The sequence below is a fragment of the Myotis lucifugus genome, unplaced genomic scaffold (genome assembly GCF_000147115.1).
Source record: "Myotis lucifugus unplaced genomic scaffold, Myoluc2.0 scaffold_5, whole genome shotgun sequence".
NCBI lineage: Eukaryota > Metazoa > Chordata > Mammalia > Chiroptera > Vespertilionidae > Myotis > Myotis lucifugus.
In genome coordinates this window covers 12,584,822-12,608,176 of record NW_005871053.1, presented here as the reverse complement: position 1 = coordinate 12,608,176, position 23,355 = coordinate 12,584,822, and the positions used below count along the sequence as shown (strand labels likewise).

At 40.1% G+C, this 23,355-nt stretch overlaps 1 protein-coding gene and 1 long non-coding RNA gene across 6 annotated transcripts in view; both read left to right on the top strand.

Moving 5' to 3' along the window:
* Positions 1-23,355, top strand: part of CERS6 (ceramide synthase 6) — a 251,703-nt gene that overhangs the window by 80,461 nt on the left and 147,887 nt on the right. For 4 of the 5 annotated variants that reach the window (XM_006083176.3, XM_023745279.1, XM_006083175.3 and 1 more), the window contains one exon: positions 1,748-1,878. The exons of the other annotated variant lie outside the window; for it this stretch is intronic. In XM_006083176.3, coding sequence (XP_006083238.1) covers positions 1,748-1,878 — 131 coding nt within the window. The remainder of the gene's footprint in view (positions 1-1,747; positions 1,879-23,355) is intronic. 5 annotated transcript variants of the gene reach the window in all.
* On the top strand, positions 16,707-21,212 carry LOC111823521. The gene is made up of 2 exons (XR_002826558.1): positions 16,707-18,911; positions 21,036-21,212. It is a non-coding gene; the product is annotated as an uncharacterized LOC111823521 (long non-coding RNA).

Sequence of the window (23,355 nt, the reverse complement as noted above, 5' to 3'; positions counted from 1 at the left end):
GGCAAGGTGGCGCAGATCACTAGACCCTCCTTCCTGCACCTTGAGCCGCGCCTCAGGCCTCCCAAGCCTTCCTTGCGAGAGAGATGCCGCCGGTTCTGCCTCTGCTGTGCACGCGGCCATCTTGTGCCGACGTCGTGACACCACCTAGGCTTTTATTATATAGGATAATGTACATATTCCAAGACACATTGTAAAGTGAAAAACCCAAAGTCCAGAATGATGTGTGTAGTATGCAGCCATCTATGTGACTGGCGGGGTGAGGGGGGGGAGTATGGGGAGGGGGTTATAAGAATGTATATTCAAATGTGCTTATATTTGCATAAAATAACACTGGAAAGAACCTGATTTAATGACTGGTTACCTGGTAAGAAGGGGAGGAGGAACTGAGAGAGGAGGAACAAAGTAAGAAGGTGAAACGGAATAATTTTAATTTGTGAACCATATGAGTGTTTTACCTAGTCAATAAACTTAGAATGTAAGTTGAAATGAAAAATGAATTCTTCTAGGAAAATGGTTGGTCCAAGATATATTGTAGGCTGTAAATTTTTTCTCTCCCATACTTTTAAATTAAGCAAGACATAAGGGAGAGTGGAGATGGTGTCAGGACTACTAATAAAAATAGCTCAGCGTACATGCCTTCCTGAAAGTTCGCAAATAACTTTTACAGACACAAGCTCAGCACATTTTATAACTTCAGTCATAACACTGAGGCCACTGGCTGTGTTTCCTGTGTGTCTGACACCTAGAATTGATTGAGATGCTTTAAAGGGTGTCATGTGAAAATTCAACCCTCATAACTAGAGAGCAGAAAGCTGGTCAGCCAGCCTTCCCCATTTTTGGTTATTTCCTCTGATCATTAATGCCTCCTTACTATGAAAGCAAAGCTAGAATAAATAAGGAATAAAACTAAATTAGTTTAGTCGTGTTGTGTGGCAGGTCACTCTCCCATAATTTTTGGCAGGGTGCTCTCTAAGATGCTGAAGAGAGAGGAAGGGAAGGGGAGAACTCACATGTGCTGAGTGTACATACATTTTTTTACATTGGGTCCTCACCACCATCCCATTTAGGTGAATAAATAACCCTTTTATTAAATGGGTGAGTAAACTGAGGCTCAGAGGGATAGGTCCTTGGAGGGAGGAATTGAACTTATGTCTGTCATCTCCTAATGTTCCAGAAATGTGTGAGACAATTATCATCCTGTGGCAAGCATAAATAGCGTCTCTTTCCGCCTCACCACGTTTGTGTCTTCAGGTTGTACATAGTCCTTGTAAAAGTTTTGATGGGGACTGGTAAAAAGGAATGACCAGGAAAATGAATAGAAGAGGAATGTGTGAAGAACAGAGGAGAGGGGAGAGAGAAGAAAGAAAAAACGTATTTTGTAGTAGAATTGCTCTCTTAGGCTAAAACCAGCTATTTGGGGATTATTCCAAGCTTTTTGTTATCCTGATATATGATAATTGGGTCTAGCTCCCCTCCCCCCCCCGAAATATTGCAATGATGCCTCTTTGCAAATTCACCTAAGGTGGTATTTTTCAATGCTGTTTCACAGTGAATAGCTTCTCTTGTCGTACGTGGTTATTTACGTTCACGCTGCTAGTGGAAGGCCTACATCCTCAGTGGTAAATATGGAAATCTCAGTAGCAGATAGTATATATATATATATTTTTAAAAAAATCTCAACTGTAGACAAGGGCCTATCTCTTTTTGGTGAAGATGGAAATGATTTTCCTGGTACCTTGTTTCACAGCATCCTGATGAGAAGAGATTGGAAGGCCTCTCCAAGCAGCTGGACTGGGATGTTCGCAGCATTCAGCGCTGGTTTAGACAAAGACGCAACCAGGAGAAGCCAAGCACACTGACGAGGTTCTGTGAGAGCATGTAAGTTGCTGTTTTTCTTTTTGAAAGAAACACCTGCATAGTAACTCATACCATCCCTGAGGTGAAAAATAAAGGCTTGGTCCAGGCTCCAGCGGCCCCTAAAAAGCCATCTGGTGGGGAAAATAGTCCATGAAAACTGGGGGAATAGTTGGTACAAGTTTGTGGTTTCCACTTTGGATGCAATAAATGAAGTTGGCTTCTGCATGGAGTCCCTACAAGGTAGGCATATTACAGAACCTACAATGGAATTTTCAGTCAGCCACTTGAAATATAGCACTAAAAGTCATTACATGTATAGTTTGAATTTTCATCGAGTAGACTTTGTCATGGTGTTCTTTCCACTGATAAAAAAATTTAATGGTAAAGCTGAAATACTAGGATATATTATCAGAGGGTCACACTGATGACCTATATTCCTGGAGATTTAAGAAATGGCTGTATTATATTCTTGGGTGAGTTTAATGAAGCATTGCTTGAAGGTGGGGCATGGAATGAAAGCCTCTTCTATTTCTGAAATGTGAAGTTTATGGTGTGTAAATTACATCTTAAGGAAGCTGTTAAAAATGATAGAAGACCCAGTGAGAACTCTTCTAGCACAGTGATATTTTGAAGTAGTGACACTCAATACACGTATCTATAGGAAAGTTAGAGAAAGGAATATTGAAGCATTGAGCACATCCCACACAAAAGGAGGATTCTGCCTCATTGTTCTAGTTGGTTTTCCTCCTCTGGGATACGTGGTACCTGTGTCTAACCGTTCTTTCCTTTCTTTGGGAGCTTTGTCCTGACAACTGGTCATTTAACAGAAGTGCTGTCAGTGTAGCTCCCTCCATTGCAGGCTCTTTCTAGTTGGGGTTAAAGTTACATTTTCAGGTCTGGCTTTCAATTATTTTAGCAATTGTAATCTAAAGCTTAAAGGGAAACCTGATCTTCTAGGAGAATGAATGAGAGGCAGAATAGTGTCATAAATCCTAGGGCTGGATAAACATGGGGTGACTAAACAGGGTCTTCAGGAGGTCAGAATATTTATAAAACATGGAAAAACAGCCTTGTAGATACAATCTGCAAAGCCCTTCCTGTAATTGAAGTTAGTGGCAGATTATGGAGGAAGGATTTATGCATCTGGGCTCCTGCTCAGAAGCTGGGATTGCTTCCTGTCCTGGTCCTGCCAATACCCAAAGGGCCAGGGCTCCATCCTAGAGCTGCAGGTCTGAGTAAGGGTGAAGTGGGGTCTCAGCACATGCCCACACACTGAAGCTCAGGTGCCATCTGCTCCAGCTCCCACTGACTTACTTGGTGACTCCGTGCTAGCCCTTTCTACACTGTGCTGAGTCCTACATCCGTGTGTGTAGGAAGCAGTCACCTGGATCCTGTTCAAGTGCAGATTCCGATTCAGTCGTTGTGGGATGGCAGCTGAGATTGCATTGTTAGCAAGTTCCCAGGCCATGATGCTGGTCCATGGACCACTTTGACAGGCAAAGCTCAACGTTATACCAATGTCTGTGTCTTCTCCCTGAATTCAGCTGATTCTTACCTGCACACCACAATCACCAGGATGATTACTGTTACAATTAGTTAAAAATATTGTTATATTTAAAATTGTTTTTCTTGAAATATTGATGTTTATTGCATGTAAATGGCTAATTATTTTGTATCTACAATCTAGTACTAGATTTATTTTGTATATTGTAAAAAAAAATAAAAAAATTTAATGTATCTGTTTTAAATTAAAAAAGAAAACATTATGCTACAGGACAGAAACTAGTCACAAAAGGCCACATATTGTATGATTCCATTTATAGAAAATGTCTAGAACAGGCAAATCCCTAAGACAGAAATCAGATCAGTGGTTGCCAGTGGCAAGGATGGAGAGTTGGAAAGCGACAGCTGACAAGGATGGGGTTTCTTTTTGGGGTGATAAAAATGTTCTGGAATTAGCCCAACTGGTGTGGCTCAGTGGTTGAGCATTGACCTATGAACCAAGAGGTCCCTGGTTCGATTCCTGGTCAGGGCACATGCCTGGAGTTGCAGGCTCAATCCCTAATGCAGGGTGTGGAGGAGGTAGCCAATGGATATGTGTCTCTCATCAATGTTTCTATCTCTCTCTCCCTCTTTAAAATCAATAAAAACATATTTTTAAAAATGTTCTGGAATTTAAAAAATTTCTAAATGACTGCTAGAGGCATGGCTATGTGAAGGCACAATGTGGGGATTGGGAGTGCATAAAGGTATCAATTACGATCTCTTCCCTTGGGTAGCTTACTTATAATAGTGTCGTGTAAAATGTAATATCTGAATATGTGAGAGTCAAGACAGGTATTAAAAAATAACCAGATATGTGTGCTAAACAATTGGTATGCCCAGTCAGTAGCTAAAGATTAAAGGATAAAGATCAATTGTGGATAGAGCACACACATGGGCTGCTGGGACTAGAACTGAGTCATTACCAGTGACCTTTGACCCTGTTACAGAAGACTGTTGAACTTTGTTTTGAATCTGTTCTCCCTTGCCCTGTAGGTTGACAATAGATTCTCCTGCCTTTCTGAGGACTTTTGTGTGCATCATTTATTCTTTATTTTCCTTATGGTTTTTAATGGGCCACTTCTCCAGATTCAGTCTTCAATCTCTTATTTCCCTCTTTCTACCTTCCATCCTCTGTGTAAAAGGAGTTCTTTTCTCTCACAACTTCTTCCAAAGTCATGTGTCCAGTGCAAATGTTTCTTCTGAGTCACCTCCAACTGGCAACTCTGATGTGCTTCTACTCCTGACTTCTGTTTTTCTCCTATTCTTATATGCTCTTATTCTGTTACAGGCTGGAAATAAACCAACCGGCCCCTGAGATCCATTAGTTCTTTGTAAAGCCACTGCAATGGCCCCAGTCCTGATGGGTCTTGTAAGTCCCATTATTTATCCTGATACTCATAGATATTTTGTTTGCTGCAAAAAAATTTTTACATTTTCCTAAAATAATGTTATCTCCATGGTCTGCTGCTTTAAACCCTTAATGATTTCCCTACAACTGTAGGATCAATATTAGGCTCCTTAGCCTGATACAGTCTGGCCTTCATCTGTTTGATATTAGTTACCCAGATGACCCCTTTCTTCAGAGGGCTATGTTTCCACTGTCCATACTTTGTTCCTTCCTGCCTTGGTTTGTTCCATGCTCCTGATTGGGAACCTCTACATTCCTCTGCCCCACCCATTTACCCCATATCCATTCTTCACACCCCAGGCCCTCTCGGAAATGTGTTGTGACTGTTGGGAAGAGCTAGTCACTTAATACTGAGTCACGTGTTTACTTCTGTGGTTATTTATCTTTTCATAGCTTGTCTATATAGTCTCACCCTAACTATATCATATGGGCTCCTTGAGGGCACAAGAACCACATCTTGTTTTTCTTGCATTCTTCTCTGCCTTTACCACAACATGTAGACGCTGCTGAATCAATATTTGTCGAATAACTCTATGTTCAGATGACATTGTTTTGGAAGAATTTGCTGATCTAAGTTGGCATAATGCCCCCCCCCCCCACACACACCCAATGAAGAGTGTCTAATATATACGGACTTTACCTAAAATTTATCTGGGGAGATTACTGAACTATGGACTGCTCCAAGCCAATTTCAGAAGCAGAAACCAGGGGGAAAGAATGAGATAGCAAAGAAGTACATTTAGGTAGCACCACGAAAAATAAAACAGAATTATATTGTTCTGTGCATGCACACATGTATGTCACAGTTATTTCCTCACCACTTTAAAAAATAATCTGGGAAAGCCATCTTAACCAGGGATGCACTTCATAATCACCTGGTAAGCTTTCCAAAATACGTACACATGCCCAGGCCCCACACCAGCATGTCTGATTAAGTGTGGGGACTCGGGTGGGGTCTGGACATGCATATCTTGGAAGAAATATCCCGAATACTGATGACACACATCTCTGGTTAAGAAGCACTAATCTCTGAGAAGAGATGACTACTGTTCAAATCTACTAAACAAGCAAGACTACACAACTTTGGAGCTTATAGATCTAGGGCCCCAATGGAAAGATTCTGTAGTTTTTCTGTTATGTAAGTACTGCTTTAGAAACCATAGCATCCCTCCAGGGGAATTGTATTTCATCTGTCAGCAGTGTAGAATGCACCAAGATGCATGCCAAACAGTGCTTATAACCATCTGCTGGCATGTCCAATTTTGGGCACACCCATTTAATGCAGAAGGACTGAGTAGGAGAAGCTTTTCAGCAAGTAATGTGTTGAAACATTGACGTGGTATTTTTTTTTCTTCATGCTGATGTCAGTCATTTACAGCTGTGTTTGTTTTGATGAATATTTCTTCCAGAAGCATTTCACTCTTTATTGGAAATTGAAATGGAGATTTTCAGGAGGGAGTAAAGAATTTATAAAAATGAGATGTCATGTGAGACATTTTAGGAGAAACTGGCTCTGAATGGGAGCCATTTAACTGGGGGTTCAGGCTCTGAGGCTTCACCTTCCTCCTCTAACAATATCTGGATAACATAAAAGTAAATATCTGAAATGAAAACATCTGCAGGGTGACACAGGAAGGGGCAGAGATAAATTTTCAGAGTAAAAGGCTTTCCTTTCAATCTCTCCTTACCTATGCATATTACTTTGTAATATTGTGCAGTAGGTTTAATAGCACACATCTGGGAGTAAATATTATGTGTGGCCTTCATTTCAGCAGTCTCTATTTGACTGGACAGATAAATCTCCCACATGATAACCTGGAAATGTAGGAGAAGGAATAGTCATGCTTCACAGGTTAGTGGTAATTTCTTTGGATTAAAGTTTGATCTGTATGGAGACTTGCTGTAAGACGAGGATCCAAGATTGTCTTTTGTTTAGGAATTCCATTTTAGACTTGATGCTGATTAAAATTATCCCCCAGTGCTTCTGTATCTGTATGCTTCTGTTAGTGGTAGTACAATGACCAAAATCGGGGAACCTTTTGAAATTGTGTCTTCATTTCTGCAAAGAAGGACTGTGGTCTTCTTAATTTGTAATTCCATTGAACTAAGGATAACTCAGCATGAGAAATGAGTGGCTTAACCAGTTGCCTTCATGCCACCAACTCGGTCACTGCTTTTATTTGTTAGCTGTTTTATTTGGACAAATCAGCAGTGCTGTCAGTGACTTCAATACGGAAGTGGAGCCTGATAATTGAGGGGTGAAAATCGGGGTTGTACAGGAAACAACAAGTTGAGTCTCTTATTCCTTTATTTCAGATCAGTCTTTGATCTCAGGAAATTGTCTGGTTTTTATAACTCACTCACCTGTTTGAAAAAAAAACCCTGCATATTTGTAAACTGCTTTAGAATCTTCCATATTCCACACTACTGATGGACAAAATTTGCCAAAAAAAAAATCAGTTTTGATGATTTTCTCCATTAGATCATGATGTGAGCATCTTTTACAAAGTTCACCATCAAAGTTATGCTGGAGATTGATGCGGTTTCAGAACAGGAGAATAAGAAAAGTGATGTCTTCATTTTATCAGTACTGAGATACATGATTGGCAGTGTGTCAAATGCTGATCATAAATCTGAAAAAAAATTAATTGTAAATTTGGGGGACAACCACTTAGGTCTTGAATAGTATAAGGTTGAGTTGTTTTGTTGCTGTGAAGGTGGTGATTTTTTTTCATTAATACAAAATCATCCCTAGGTTGGTGAACAATTTCCATCATGCAAAGTACATAGTTACTCTGGCCTCATTATTGTTCAAATTTGGTTGAGACAGTGAATGTCTTGGTGTTGAAGGCTATTCTTGACTATTTCCAGTGGTTTTAAATCGGTGGGTTGTATTCAGGTCAGTTTTGACGTTGGAATGGGAGTCAGCAAACTTTTCCTGTAAATGGCCAGAAAGTAAATATTTTAGGCCACACAAGTCTGGTGACAATTATAACTCTGCTGTTATACCACAAAAACAGCCCTAGACAATGCAAATGTGCATGGCTGGTTTTCAATAAAACTTTATTTATGGATACTGAAGTTTGAAGTCATCATTTTCAAGTGTCATGAAGCATTATTCTTAATTTTTTCTCCCAGCAATTTAAACATTTTACAACTATTCTTAACTCATGGGCTGTACAAAAACAGATGGCCTTCTGGATTTGGCTGGCAAGCCATAGTTTGCTAAGTGCTTTAGGATTACAGTATTATTAACAGTTTTTTCAGAGTTTCAAGAAAGAGAATGTGTTCTTATAGCACCAGGCACAATAATCCATTGTTCAGAGTGTTGCCATGTAATAGAAGCATTATGACAGTTCTGTAATTAGTGTGCCCTGTCTCTAATATTTCTGAGACATGGTGCCTTAATGCAGTTTCATTTAGCTCAATCAAGCCCTCTTTGAATTTATTAGTATTCTTAGGCAGTGTCGCTTTCACTACAAACATTATGAAGATTGATGAACCTGACTATAGGCAGTCTATTCTTTTGCCTTGAATAAGCGCTTAAAACCTTTCTCCCTCTTTCCACTCCAGACCTACCATCTGTAGCAAGTTAACTCAGTTTTCCAATTAAATCAAGCTTCTTACATTCCTTGATGGCATATGGCTAGGCCTCTAATCCATGTGTACTGGCTAATTAAGGAAAACATAGTTTTGCTAAAAATATCAAAGAGCCTGTACTTTGGTCAAGCTGGCTGCATACTCACTATTGTTGGTCAGTTCTCTTTATATATTCAATTTCTTAAGGCTCTGTATAATTTTTCCAATAATTTTGTTCAACATGGAGTTGGAGAGTGATGAAAAGGACAGAGTATTGCCCTGTCCAAGTAGCTCAGTTGGTTGGAATGTCATCCTGTACACCAAAAGGTTGTAGGTTCAATTCTAAACAGGGCACATACCTAGGTTGCAGGTCCAATCCCCAGTCAGGGCATGTATGGGATGCAGTTTCTCTCTCACATCGATGTTTCTCTCTCTCCCTTCCTTCTTCTCTCTCTAAAATCAATAAACATATTCACAGGTGAAGATGAAAAAAAAAAGGACAGAGTAAATTGAGGAATAACTGAATTTATTAAAGCCTAATATTCTTATTTAATTCTTGTCTGCCATATTTTGAATTTATACATCATTTCTCTTTGTTGTTTAATCTATTTTAAAAGTTATTTTTTTCCTATTTAGGACAAAATTATGAAAATCATTATAATCAACTTTGATTATAGGAGATATATAAAACGTTTGTAAAATTTAGAGAAAAATCCTCCAAAGCCTACCAAGCAGAAATTAATACTTTATACAGGACTGTAGTCTACATATGTGCCCACACAAATACACATACAAATACACATACATGCTCTGTATCTAAGTTTGGTGCCTGCCCTTCTCGAGACTTTTTTTATAGAACCCACCTCATCAGAGTGTCTGAAGAAGACTATAGAAACATTATGTTTTATGCCTTGTCTTCTGGATCCATAAGTCACTATTCTCTGAGTGGCAGTACAGTCAATTGTGCTATAATATGATGTATGCATTCCACAAAATTGCACAACAAAACAAAACAACACATGGCTTATGAGAAAAATGAGTCAGGACACAACACTCAAAAACTTCATCAGTGACATTAAAAAAAGAGTTAGGAACCTAGTAAAAACAGGAGTATAGTGTTACATATGTTAAATGGTTAAAAAATAGTTTACCTTTAAAAAAACCTGATGTTTGCTTGTAAGTTGCTGTTGGGTATTAGTTTGCTAGGGCTGCCATAACAAAATCCCACAGACGGGGTGGCTTAAATAACAGGAATTTGTTTCTCACAATCTAGAAGCTGTAAGTCCAAAATCAATGTGTCATAGGGTTAGTTTCTCTTGAGGCTTTTCTTATTGGCCACCTTCTCCCCGTGTCCTCACATGGTTTTTCCTCTGTGCATGCTCACCCTTGATGCTCCTTCTCATAAGGACACCAATCATATTGGACTAAGACCCCAAACTTAGAATCTCATTTAACCTCAGTTGCTTCCATAAAGGCCCCATTTTCAAATACAGTCACATTGGACTTTAGGGCTTTCCATGTATGAACGTTGGGAGGCACAGTTCTGTCTATAACAGTGTTGGAAGGGTTACAGCTCATAATGTCTATGAAGCAGAGGAAGGAAGATGATCCAAAATCGGAGAGCAAGTTGTGACACCAGATGGGTGTGGCTCGTAGCGCCTGTGAATTGAGGTGGCTTGGAGATGTTTGAGAGGGGTGTGTGTGTTTTGTGTATTCCTGCACTGCTCAGGTTAACTCAGTATAGTTCTCTGCAGTTACCTAGAGCTTCTGGCAGATGAAATCACATATAAGCAATTATGCAATCCTTGTTATACTCACATAACACTGGAAGACATTCACGGTTTCACAACAAGCTTTGCAGCGAGGCTAATGGGACAGGGTAGTGGTGTGGTGGGGGAGCTCTGGAGCCCGGCAGTCCGAGTTCCAGGAAAAACCTCTCGGGTATTTGGGACAGATGTTTGGCCCCCTTCAGTTTCAGTTTCTTTCTTTGTCGAATGGGCAGGTAGTGCCTGCCTCATAGGGTCACTGTGAAGGCTAAATAAATGAGTTACCGTCTATACAGTGTAGAGAAGTGTGTGGCACACACAGGGGTGGTGAATGTCAGGTACTGTCAACACCATCACACAGCCAGTTGTTAGTCAAGCTGGTGTAATAGGAGCAGCAGCAAATAGCTAGTATTGTGTCAAAACCGTGCCCTGGCAGTGTGCCCCCGCCCCCCCCCTTTCCCGCCCCCCATAGGCACACTACCTACCAGAGGCAGCTCTGGTGTTTGTCATTGTGGGAGGAGAGATCCAAGGAGAGCAGGTTCTCAATTTAGAGGAAGCTCTTTTGTTCTGTGGAACCCCAAGGAGACAGAACCACGTGACCTTGTGAGTTCACAGGGCTGTTAACGTGGGCTTTACTTACACACAAGAAAAAGATGCCAAACCTGTGTGGGTTCAGAGGGCCTTGGGCTTGCTGTTGTGCGGCGATGTGTGATAGAAGAGGATGTGAAAGGGTGTCCTACTTCAGCAGGGACCCATGCCCACTGTGCCTGCAGAGGCCAGGGCTTTTGAAGCACCACATGAGAAATGTCAGAACACACAGTGAATGTCTTTGAGCCACAGTGGTTTAAAATTTGCCAGGTGATTCTGAGGAGGACACAGCTTGCCTCTGCCAGGAGGGAGAGGGAGCAAAGCGTGGAGCCCAGCAGGGCTGGCTTTAGTAGAGCCACCTGTGCTAGAGCCAGGACAGTCTGATCAGCTGTGGGAGGGGCCAGCGTGACCTCTCAGTCTGGGAGTTTGAGTTAAATGTAATATTCACTGGTTACCTCCTATGTGCTAAGGAGGCAACTGACCTTGAACAGATTTGAGGCTGGGAATCAAATGTACCCGGTTCATGTCTTGGCTCAAGCTATGGTACCCTTAGCGAGTAATTTAACTTTGCTAGGTCCCAGGGGCCTCTTTGGTAAAGGACAAATGACTCTTCCTCACAAGGTCATTTGGGAATCAAATGAGGGTTACATATAATGTGCGTCTCTCCATGCCTGTGGCTGCAAAGTTCAGTAAACAGCCATTTCGGACCTTGTGGGACTCACAAGGGCAATTGATTCTCCTTATTAGTAAAGCTGGTCAAGACGTCGGATAGGGAGCTGTATAACCTGTGATACTTAAGTGATGTGACTTATTTCTAGGGCCTTTTCCTTATTGCCCTAGCCATGGAGCTTTCTGGGTCTTGTATCTTAATGTGCCATCAGGAGAACTAATTTTAGATTGTTGAGAAGGAAACACTTTGTTGCTTCCTCTTGGGAATCTGGTCTGGTTTGCTCTCTCTTTCTGTCCTTCTCTTTACTCCGCCTCCTGCTGTTCCCGGGCCAGAGCTTCTGCTTCCCTCTGGCTCTTTGCCCCCCTGTGATTAGCTCATGGCGGCCACATCCCTTGGCAAGGGGCAGACAGGAGCCCTAAGAGAATCCTCAACCATTACTAATTTGACTATGATTGCCTTAAAAGTTGGTGCAATGTACTTGACTCCCGATGTTGGAATATAGTACCTAGTCATTTGAGGAGTGAATGTTGGTGTATAAGGTGGTGGTAGTGGAGGGTGGGCATGTGGACAAAGTAGCAGGAGGCCCAGCCTTTTCCCCTTTGGGAAGATTTGAGCAGATTCCAAGTGACTATTGGGGAAGCAGATCTTTGGGGTTTCTCTGTAAGCCTCCCCAAATTTAAATTCATAATCAGATGGGAAACTTAACTAAATGCAATTAAGGCCAATGACTTTCATGTTAAATGCAAGTCAGGCTGCTGGCAGTGTCCATTGGGCTGTCTTGACTTGAGAGAATTTAAGTAATTGTAGAAAAATGACTTTAAAGCCCAGCCAGCGTGGCTCAGTGTTTGAGCATCGACCTATGAACCAGGAAGTCAATGTTCGATTCCTGGTCAGGGCACAGGCCCAGGTTGCAGGCTCGATGTGGGGGTGTGAGAAGGCAGCCGATCAATGATTCTCTCTCATCATTGATGTTTCTATCTCTCTCTCCCTGAAATCAATAAAAGAATAAATAAAAATATATTAAAAATGATTTTAAATGTGGACAATATTTTTTATTTAGCCTATATACCATCTCATAGTAGTTGCTATATAGAATAGAGATTTTCAACTGGGGTGCCACAAGAATTTTTTAAATAAATAGTCAGGCAGTACCTCTTTTCTCTTAGGTTGTCAAAACAAAAAAATTGACAGCAGCAACACAACAATAGCCATCCAGTGTGAATGAATCAAAATTATATCTATTTTTTGTCCAATCAGCAAAAATATATTTTTGATGTGCTGCAGAATTTTTAGTAATTAGTTTATGTGTGTTGTGAGATGAAAAGGTTGAAACTTCCTGGTGTGGGAAGTTCATGATACTGTTTTTCGGAGGATACATTGCAAGTGAGGTGATGGAGCACCGTGACAGAGAGGTTAGCAGCAGAATTGACATTAAAGGTTAGTGCACAAGTCTTGGACGTTTCACTTAATTCTTCAGGGTTCTGATAATATCTGTCCCCCCTATATTTAGCCACAGATATCGTGACATTTTGTATTTTCATCTTACATATGATTACATAACATTAGGGTTTCTTGCAGATGTGCTGGACACGTAATGCTGGTAGGAGAATTAGATCCTAAGCAAGAAGGGGAAAACAGTGTTTACTGAGGTTATGTTTTATTCCCGATCCTGTAATAGGACCTTTGTAGTTGATCCTTACAACCAATGTTTGTAGTATGCTAGGTACTTAAAACCTTTCATACCCATGAAGAAACTGAAGCAAAGAGAGATGCAGTAACAACCCATGTCACACAGCTAGTAAGCGACCAAGCTGGAATTTGTCCCCAAATCTTCCTATATCTGGAGGCTTGTCTTATTTCAATAGCACCATGTTAGAGAAAGCTCGAGAACATTGTATATTCCCACATTCAGAGCAAATATGGAAAGGGGGCTCTTTGGTGTTTTATTGCACATCCTGGTCTTTCTGTTTCCTGCAGTTTATGAGGGACTAGGATTCAATGTCATTGCTTTCTCCTTGACATGCTGATTGCACTGAGTCATTCTCTACTGGTGCGCTTGGAGACTTGCTGTTTTCACTGTTTGGATTTCTCTCTGCTATTAAGCTGTCCACTGCCTTGGCTGCTGGGCCTGTCGTCTTCATCTTCTCTTCCCCATGGCTCAGCACAGTGCTGGTGCTCTGTAAACCCCAATAAATGTCTACTGAATGAATCAATTATTTGGATTAAGGACTGGATTGAACCTCTAGGGGCGAGAGGACTGAATTTAATTAGAAGAAGCTCAAGTTTATTGTCTTTGAAATAGTCCTAGGTAAGATTGAGGTGGGGAGGAAAGAGGCAGGAAGGGCTTTCTGGAGGAGGTGGCATGGCTGGTTTTTAGGGATGACATTGGCCAGGTAGAGAAAGAGAGTGCGGTTGCCAGAGGCTCTCCAGGGAGTGGAAATTGCCTGGGGGGAATGGTGCGTTTGAGGAACTCCAGTCAGCAGGAAGGGTGACCAGGAGAGGGAAAGCCAAGAGGCGGGTGTGGACCTGTTGCCAAGCTAAGGCCCTGGGCATTTCTTCCCACCCTCTCCTCTCTACATATTTAGGGCCATCTGACCTTCTGCTCTAAAATGTCCTAATTTTGCCTGCCTTCACAAAAATTCCATCTTTACCGACTGCTTGGCTCATTTAAGAATGGAGTTGTGTTTTATTATCAATGCCTTATACCAGTGTCTGACTAAATTTGAACCCTTTCGTTCTTTTGTTAGATAAAAACACTTGCTCATTCAACATAAATCTCTCATGTAATAGAGATGATTCTGAGCAGGCCCCTTCCTTGTGTGGTCTGCCTTCCAAACTTTATCATATCTACTAAAAAGGATAATTCAGTGCATTGAATTGGCATGGTGACCTCCTCCTCTTTATTCCCCACCCCCCACACAAACATGCAAAAATTAAACATCCAAAGGAAAAAGAAAGAAATCTAAGTTAAATTACCTCACCTCACTATTGGCTACACCAACTGTGTCATATTTTACAGAAAAATACATCAGGGTGTGAGACCCATGCTGGTATTAGGCCATTAACTTGGCCTCTGCAATCAAGGTCCAACCTTGAACAAACAAACAAACCAGGGCACACAGTCAGGAAAGATTGTCCCAGAAAATCCAGAAAAAAAGTCATGCGCCCACAGGACTTAATTCACTTCAAATTCCCAAATGATTATGGAGGACCTTTATGTCGCAGAGGTAAGTGCGGAGGGATTTAAAGGTAAAAAGAACAAAATTGCTGTTCTCTGGTGCTCTTTTTTAGGAGAGAAAGGCACAGTGACTTAGAAAAAGCTCAAGGCTGAGTCATCGTATTGTAATGAGTTCTTGTGGGTTAGCAAACTGAATTTCAGATAAACAAATCTAAGAATTGGTCAATGTAGAGAGCTTCTTGTAGATTACTTTTATGATGGATGTGGGGGCTAGAATTCATTTTGAAGTTTATAAAATACTGAATTTTGTTTGTGGAGTTTTTATCTTCAGAATAACATTGTGAATCTGGTGCTGCCCATGGAATAACAAGCGACCATGTTGTACTGGGATTGTGCCAGACCTTCCTACAAGGAAGCATGCACCATGAAGCCTCACTGTGTGTGTTTCTGTCCCGGGTGCTAGTAGAGTCACCAGGCCTGCAAATTCTTTACTTGTGATGGCCCTTATTTGGTGCTCCTTCTCTGTAGAAACCAGCTTTCACCCGGAGCCATTGTTGATCTTTCTTTTAGGTCTCTTTGCCTTTTCTGTGGTTAGAAGAATGGGGTGGGACTAGGTGAGGGGCTATAGGAATTAGGTGGAAGTGCTTTTCAGCTTACATCAGGTCCAATCCAATGATCTGAAGGTTGGGATACTGTTTTCAGGAAAAGTAAATTCTCAGTGTCATGCTTTGTGAGATGAGGTTGAGAGGCTTAAACCTGTACCTGCAGCACGAGTTGGTAGGCCCATGCAGATCTCAAGAAGTAGCCAACTACAGAATTTCCTCCAGTGTTGTTCTTTATATGTGTTTTTCATTGGAAACTCTTGGTTTTTGTGTTCTTTTCATTATTCATTAAGATTGTAGTTTTCATCTACTATTTTCTCTCCCATTATTTATTTTAGTGGTAGAAACGTGTCCAATTTGAACTGATTTCAGTTGTTATTGATTTTCTGAAATAGGACGTGAACCTGTGGGCATAATTTCAATTTGATTCATTCAAAATAAAATATTGTTTTATAATGAGTTATGAAGTGTTCACATGAAACCTAGCTTAACCCCTGGAGTACTAGAATCTAAAGCTCCTCTTGCTACATGACTCACAATGTTCTTATTTTTGTGTTTCCCCCCAGAACTTATGTGGTTTAGTAAACATTTTTTGAGCACTTACTACATGCTGGGTTTTATATCAGATGCTAGATGGAAATATAGGACTATATTTGATGGATAAATGACACTTTCTTTACTTCACCCTCTAAAACTTAATTTCCTTACCTGTAAAACTGAGCTAATAATCTAAAAAACATGACAGAATGAAATAAAATAATTGCTATAAAGCAGCTGGAATATGACAAACATATAGTAAGAATTCAAGAAAAATTTTGATCGATTTGAATTTCTGTGTATTAGAGGCTGACAAAATGAATTGAATTCCCCTACCTAGTCAAATACTATTCCCAGTTTTCTTAATACCCTAGGGGACTGCATTGCCATTATGCATTTTATCTAGGTTTTATTTCCCAAATGTCTGAAGATGTAATTATTTGGTAGGTCTGATGTGATGGCTTTTGTTGGAGGAACTAAAGCTCAATAATTTGAATGTTTTCTTCCTTGCTTTAATAAAATGCTTCTTGGAGATCAGTGAGAACATGGTTTTCAGGCTTTCTGACTTTTAAAGTGGCGTGTGATTTGAGATCACAATTTTATGTCCAGAAGCAGGATAAGGCCCTTGTAGTGGAACTAGGAGGTTTATATCTTAGGCAAAGAAGTCAGGGTGCACAGGGCGCAGTGGGCATGAGGAAATAGAGCTGGCACCTTAGACCCTCATGACCACTTGCTCTAAGGCGTGGATCAAAATAGTATTTCAGAATTAAAAGGGGGCCACGGAGTTGTTGTGAACATGTAAGGCACTCGTGCTTTTCAAGCACTTTAATAAATCTTAGCACTTATGCTGATGATCGTCAGTAGTAGCACTATAATTATCACTAAAGTTTAGTGGTTCTCAACCTTCCTAGTGCCGCGACCCTTTAATACAGTTCCTCATGTTGTGGTGACCCCCAACCATAAAATTATTTTCGTTGCTACTTCATAACTGTAATTTTGCTACTGTTATGAATCATAATGTAAATATCTGATATGCAGGATGTATTTTTCAGGGGTCGCGACCCACAGGTTGAGAACCGCTGAAGGCAAAGCAGGACCATCCCTGTGTACTAGTAGACTCACTTCTTGAGCAAGTTCTAGCGTTTCCTAAGAATTTTATGAGGATCTATAAATACTCATTTCTTTTTGGCCTGTACCACTAGGTGGAGGTGCTATGCTAGACTCCCCCTCTTGGCCTTTGCTCATGCTGTCACCCCCCCTCCCAAGCTTCCCATCCTCTGCCTAGAATGCTCTTTCTCTAACCTCATCTATTTGATAAATATATGATCTCAGTTCACCTCCATTTGGCAACCTGGGGACATTTATTGGGTGACTAATTCATGCCAGGTACTGAGCTTAGTGTCTAGTTGAGAGCAGACCTGGAAACTGATCATTATAACCTGTGTGGTCTCATGTACTCATTGAAGGAGGCATCATACTCCTACTCTCTTTCCCCAAGTAGAACTGACAGTTTCCATTTTTGTGTACCTATTTCATAATAATAATGATAATAATAATAATAATAATAATAGTTCATTTCTCTTACTTATGTTTCTTTTTACCAGATAGTCTATAAACTCCTTTAGGGCAAAGAGTCTATATTACCCCTGAATATCCAGCACTTGGATTATGTCTATGCATAGAAGATGCCCAATTAATGTTTTTAGGATGCGTGAACCCATATTTTATGGCTAATGACCTTCTAGAGATTGTTTGCCATGTCTCTTTTTTTTCATGTATTGCCCAAATATATTTTGAGTGCCTACTGTGCCAGGCAGTCCTATAAGAGTTTACATTTCAATGGGGTGGAGACAATAGGCAAATAAGGAAACTATATAGGGTATTAGTTGGCATGGAATATCATGGAGGAAAATTAAGCTGAATGAAGGATCAGGAGTGTGTGTGGGTATGAGCATTTAGAGGTTGTCAGGCAGTCATTTCTGAGAAGGTGACATTTGAGTCAAGGCCTGAAGGAGGTGAGAAAGCTCCTTCAGCAGAGGAGCATCTGGGTATATGAATAGGGAGTCTATGGACAAGGCTTCAGATATAAATATGGCAGTTGTCAGTGAATAGATGGTATTTAGAGCCCTGAGACTGTGAGGTCAGGATAAATACAGAAAACATCCAAGGACTGAGCCTTGAGGCATGTTCCTGTCAGAGATGGCAGAGCTGAAGAGGAACTAATAAAGGAGATTGCAGGAGGGACCAGTGAGAGGAGGAAGCCAAGAGAAGGTGTTAATGATCCACTGTATCAAACATTACTCATGGGTTGTGCAAGTTGAGGACTGAGAAGTGACCGTTGAATTTGGTCATTGGTGTCACAAAAGTCATTGGTGTCTTTGACAAGAGCAGGTTGAATGGAGTGGTAGGGTGACAGCTCTACCTAAGAAGCCCAAAAGAAAATAGGAGAAGAAAAATTATAATATGGGGAACTCTCAAGAAGTTTGTTGTAAAAGGGTGGTTCAGAGAAAGAGGGTGGTCCTCGGAGAAGGAATGTGGGATTAAATATTTTTTTTAAGAAGGGGAAAATTATGAAATGTTTGTATGCGAATAAGAGTGATCCAGCAGAGAGGGAGAAATTGAGTATGTGAGAGAGGGAACAGATGACAAAAGCCATATCCTCATCTAGTCAGGAGGAGCCGGGATGTGGTGCACATGTACCAGCTGCCTGAGGTAGGAGCATGAGCGGTTCATTGGTGGTAACAGGAGGGAAGCCATACCTGGACAAGGATGCAGGCATGTAGAGTCATGTCGAGAGCTCAGGGCAAGTCAAGAGATTGTCTCTATCATCTCAATGAAATAGGAAACAGGGTCTTCAGCAGGGACTAAGTGGGAAGGCAGAGATATCGGAATTTTGAGGAGAGAGGAGAAAGTATGAAATAGTTGTCTGGAAGTGTCTTTATTAATTTCTCTGTGTGGAGTGTGTTTACCTGTGTGTGGGGTGGGGCATCAGTAGTTGGCCTTTTCTAGGAATGAAGAGTGTTGGTGTCAGAAGGGTGTGGCCCTCCATAGGTGCTCCTCTTCCAGTCCAAAAGTCTGCTGGCCTGGGGCAAGCCTTCACAGTGCAGTGACTGGCGACTTGAATGGGAAATTAGGTTGAAAGCAGACTTGAGAAGGTTAGAGCCCTTGGAACAGCTTTAAGGTAGGCATTTATCAGGCCAGACTGTGGAACTGGTATTAACCAATGTTCTGGGTTGAATGACTGTGACCTTCCAAAATTCCAATGTTGAATTCCTAACCCTCAATGTATTTGGAGGTGGGGCCTTTAGGCGGTAATTAAATTTAGATGTTGTTGTGGGGGTGGGTCCTGCATGATGGGACCAGCAGCCTTAAAAGGAGAGGAAGAAAGGCACCAGAGCTTTCTCTCTTCCCTGTGCTCACACAAAGAAGTCATGTGAGCACACAGCTGGATGGTGGCTGCCTGCAAGCCAGGAAGAGGGCCCTGAACAAAATCTGTACCTGCTGACACTTTGATCTTAGACTTTCCAGCCTCCAGAACTGTGAGAAATAATTGTCTGTTGAGTAAGCCACCCAGTCTATAGTATTTTATTATAGCAGCCTGAGCTAAGACAACCGAGGAACTACTCATTCTTTAACTTTATCGTTTCCCCATTCATTGTTTACAGGAGCTCTTTCCTAGGGGAGGGAGGGCAAGTCAGTCTGCCCTTTAGTCAGGCTGTAACTTTGCAGACACTCAGGGAACAAACCTGACCCAGGGAGCCTATTTGGCATGCTCACCTTTAAGGAAAATGCCTCATCTTGATAAAGCACTATTCTGTCTTCATTATCCTGTGAGCTGCTGAGGCAGTAAATTCTTATTAAATTGGATGATGTTCCATTCCATCCTCCCTTCTCTTCTAAGAAATTCTGTGCCACATGCTGAAGATTTTAAGCTGCCACATGGATTTCTCTTGAGCTTTGAATGATTTGATGCATTAGGTATTTTTAATTTATGCATTTAATTTTAAGAAACACATCCAGATATGCCTGCAGCCAGCCAGTTTTCTAAATCTGCATATAAATATGAGATAAGAGAAAAGAGAAAAAAAAAGAAAGCAGCATTTTTTTTCTTTGCCAGTTTTTTCTCTTTATACTTTGCACACTGTATCTTCATTAAGTGTTTTAGCTTTAGGAAGAGTTCCTTCCTTCAAAAATAAGGAATTCATTAGGAAGACAATCAAATAAGTAAATAAAAAATGTAAGGGAGGTATTATTATAAAATCCCATTAGTATAATTTTTTTGACATTTAAAAAAATAATCCTATGCCTCTGATAATGATCTCAAATAAAATCCTTTTATCCCTACAATTATTAAATGTTTAATTAAATGTCTGCAAGACAGAATTTAATGGCTTGATTCAAAGCAAAGATATATAAATATAATAAAATTTTAATAGCTGCAAAGTAACAATTCTTTCAGTTAATGTTAACTTTTAATAAGGAAATAAAACATAGATACCAAAAAAGAAAGAGTAGTGTAATGAATTTCTATGTATCCATCATACAGGCTCACCAAAGATATATATTTGGCCATCTCCTTATATTTCTTAAACTGAAAGTTATAAAAATTAAAGACTCTCTTTTTTTGAAACAGATAAAACACTAATAGGGGATGTGGCTTACAAGCTAATATATATGCTTAGTATGCTTTAGGATGGAGCCTCCAAATTAGAGACGAGGGCAAAGGTTGTGACATGGCCCTGACCCTTAGTTCTCATGGTCTCAAGTTCACAGGGCTCACCAGAGAGGAAGGGAGAGGGAGAGAGAGATAAAAACATCAACGATGAGAGAGAATCATTGATCGGCAGGCTCCACACTGGGAATGGAGCCCACAACCGGGCATGTGCCCTGACCAGGAATCTAACTGTGACCTCCTGGTTCATAGGTCAACGCTCAACCACTGAGCCACACCGGCTGGGCTCACCAGTACTTGTTCAGTCCCTTCTTGCATGTTAGAGGGAACTGCTTCCAGTTCTCTGCACTTGCTGTCCCGGGGACTTCCACATCCTCTTTTTCTCTGCTTTTGACTCTTACTCATGTCATTGAAGTTCAGCTCACGTTTCCCGTCCTCTGAGATTTCCTCTCATCACCCCATCCCTTGCCTGGCACAGGTGTACCCACAAGGAGCCCCCATAAGAGCACTGCCTCTCTCCCTATCTCTGCTCTGGAGTAAAATCTAAATGGGTCATCCTGGCCTGCAGGGCTGTGCATCATCTGGCTCTTGGCTGTCTCCCTCTCTGACTTCATTCCTCTCGCTCTGGTCTAGTGACATCAATATGTTCTCTGCGTGCCAAGCTCATTTCTGCCGACAGGCCCTTGCACTTGCTGTCTTCTCTTGCTGGAATGTTCTGTCCCACAGTGGTGACTCAATATGAGTAAAATCCTTCCTGACCACAGCAGTGCTTCTCTTTCCAAGAAATAAACACTTTTACTTTCAGTTTTACCATTGGCATGTGTTTCAAAACAACGTAATTTAGTTTTGTCTATTTTATTTTTTTATTGAATTTATTGGGGTGACATCGGTTAATAAAATTATGTAGGTTTAAGGGTTACAATTTTATAAAATATCATCTGTATGTTGTATTGTGTATTCACCACCCCAAGTCATGTCTCTTTCCAACACCATTTACACCGCCTTTCCCTTCTCCTGCCTTCCCCCACCCCCATTTCCCTCTGGTAATAGCCATACTGTTGTCTGTAGATGAGGTTGGGTTTTTTTTGTTTGATCCCTTCACCTTTTCCACCCAGCCCATCTCTTCCCTACTCTCTGACAGCTATGAGTCTGTTTCTATTTAGTGTGATTATTTTGTTCATTAGATTCCAAATATGAGTGAATTCATATTCAAAACAACATAGTTTATTTAGCTTTGCCTATTTTGTTTTTAAACTTAATATGAGTAAAATCCTACTGTACGTTTCTTTTGTGCATTGCTGCTTTGCTCAGCCGTGAGCTTCTAAGGTATATCCTTGCTGATCTGTGCATTAGACTTTGTACTTGGCAGTGGTGCTTTCATTTTCACCACTTTGTGTTATTTCACGGTATAAATATACCACAATATATTTATCTCTTCTACCATTGTTAGATATTTGGGTTGTTTCCAGGTTGGGGCTGATATAAGAAATAATGCTATGAATATTCTTGTGTACATAATCGTCATGAGTTTCTCTGCCGTATAACTAGTTGGAGAATTTGGGTGCAGATAGGGTCACCGTAATTAATGTTCCAACTAGGACAATTTTGTGTAGGATAAATGCTAAACTTGACAGGACACAAGGGAACTAGGTGTACACTGGGATTATCCCAGGAAAAATGAGATATGTGGTCCTGTATTAAAAATATTTTTTCTTCAAACTTACAGATAGCGTTAATCTGTTTTCTAACAGGACCATACAGATTGACACCCCCACTAGACATGTATGAGAGTTTCTGTTGTTTCAAATTCTCTAAGTTCATGTTGTTTACCATTCTTGTGGTTTTAATTTGTATCTCTCATTGATAATGAGACTGCATTGTGAAGTGTCTGTTTAAATCTTTTTTTCTAATATATTTCAAAACATAAACTTTATTTCTTATCTTGTGCTTTAGCTACATACCACAATTTTTAATATTTGTATTTTACTACTATTTTATAGAAAATATTTTCTGTTTTCCAGCATATTTTTCCTTTGACTCAATAATTATTTAGAAATGTATTTTTGATCTCCAAATATGTGGAGATTTTAAAGTTATGTTTAAATGATTTCTTACTCATGGTAAAAGATCATCCTCTGTATGATTTTTCACCTTAGAAATATGCTGAGTTTTTTAAAGTCCAGTATAAGGTCAGTGTTTATGAAGGGTCTTTGTGTGCTTAAAAAATTGGGCATTCTCTAGTTATTGGTTATAGTGTTGTACATATTTCTATTTGGTGAAGATTTAATCATGATCCTCAGATATCCTATATTCTTATTGAATTTTTAAAATCTCCTTTCAGTTACTGAGAAAAATCTTTAAACTCTCCCACTATGGTTATGGATTTTTCTGTTTTTTAATTGTTTATGTTTTGTAATTCAGTCAATTATTGCATTATGAATATTTTAGGCTATACAATTAGGTTAATGCACATTTAAAATTATAATGGCTTCTTGGAACTGAATGTTGTGTTAATATGAAATGATTCTTATGATATTTAATAAATAATGCTTTCTACCTTAGAGTCAGTTTTGTCTCAGTAATATAGCAACACCAGTTTTAATTTATTGGTTATTTGCATAGTATATCATTTTCTGAATTTTTATTTAATCCTTTTGTATTCTTGTATTGTAGATGTGTTTGTTTCCTATAGATAACATGATTGGATTTCATTTTAATTCAATCTGAAAAAAATTTTCTCTTTCTACTGGAGTTTAGCTCTTAGACATTTAATATCATTACTTTTAAATGCTTTAATTTATCCATCTTAGTTTGTGCTTTCTGTTGTTCTATTTTAAAATTTTTTCTCTCCTTTTTTGACTTCTGAATGCATTGTTTTCATGATCCCATTTTTCCTCCTGGTTTTAAAATTATAGGCTCAATTTTTAATTACTTTGGTTTTTATTCTAGAAGT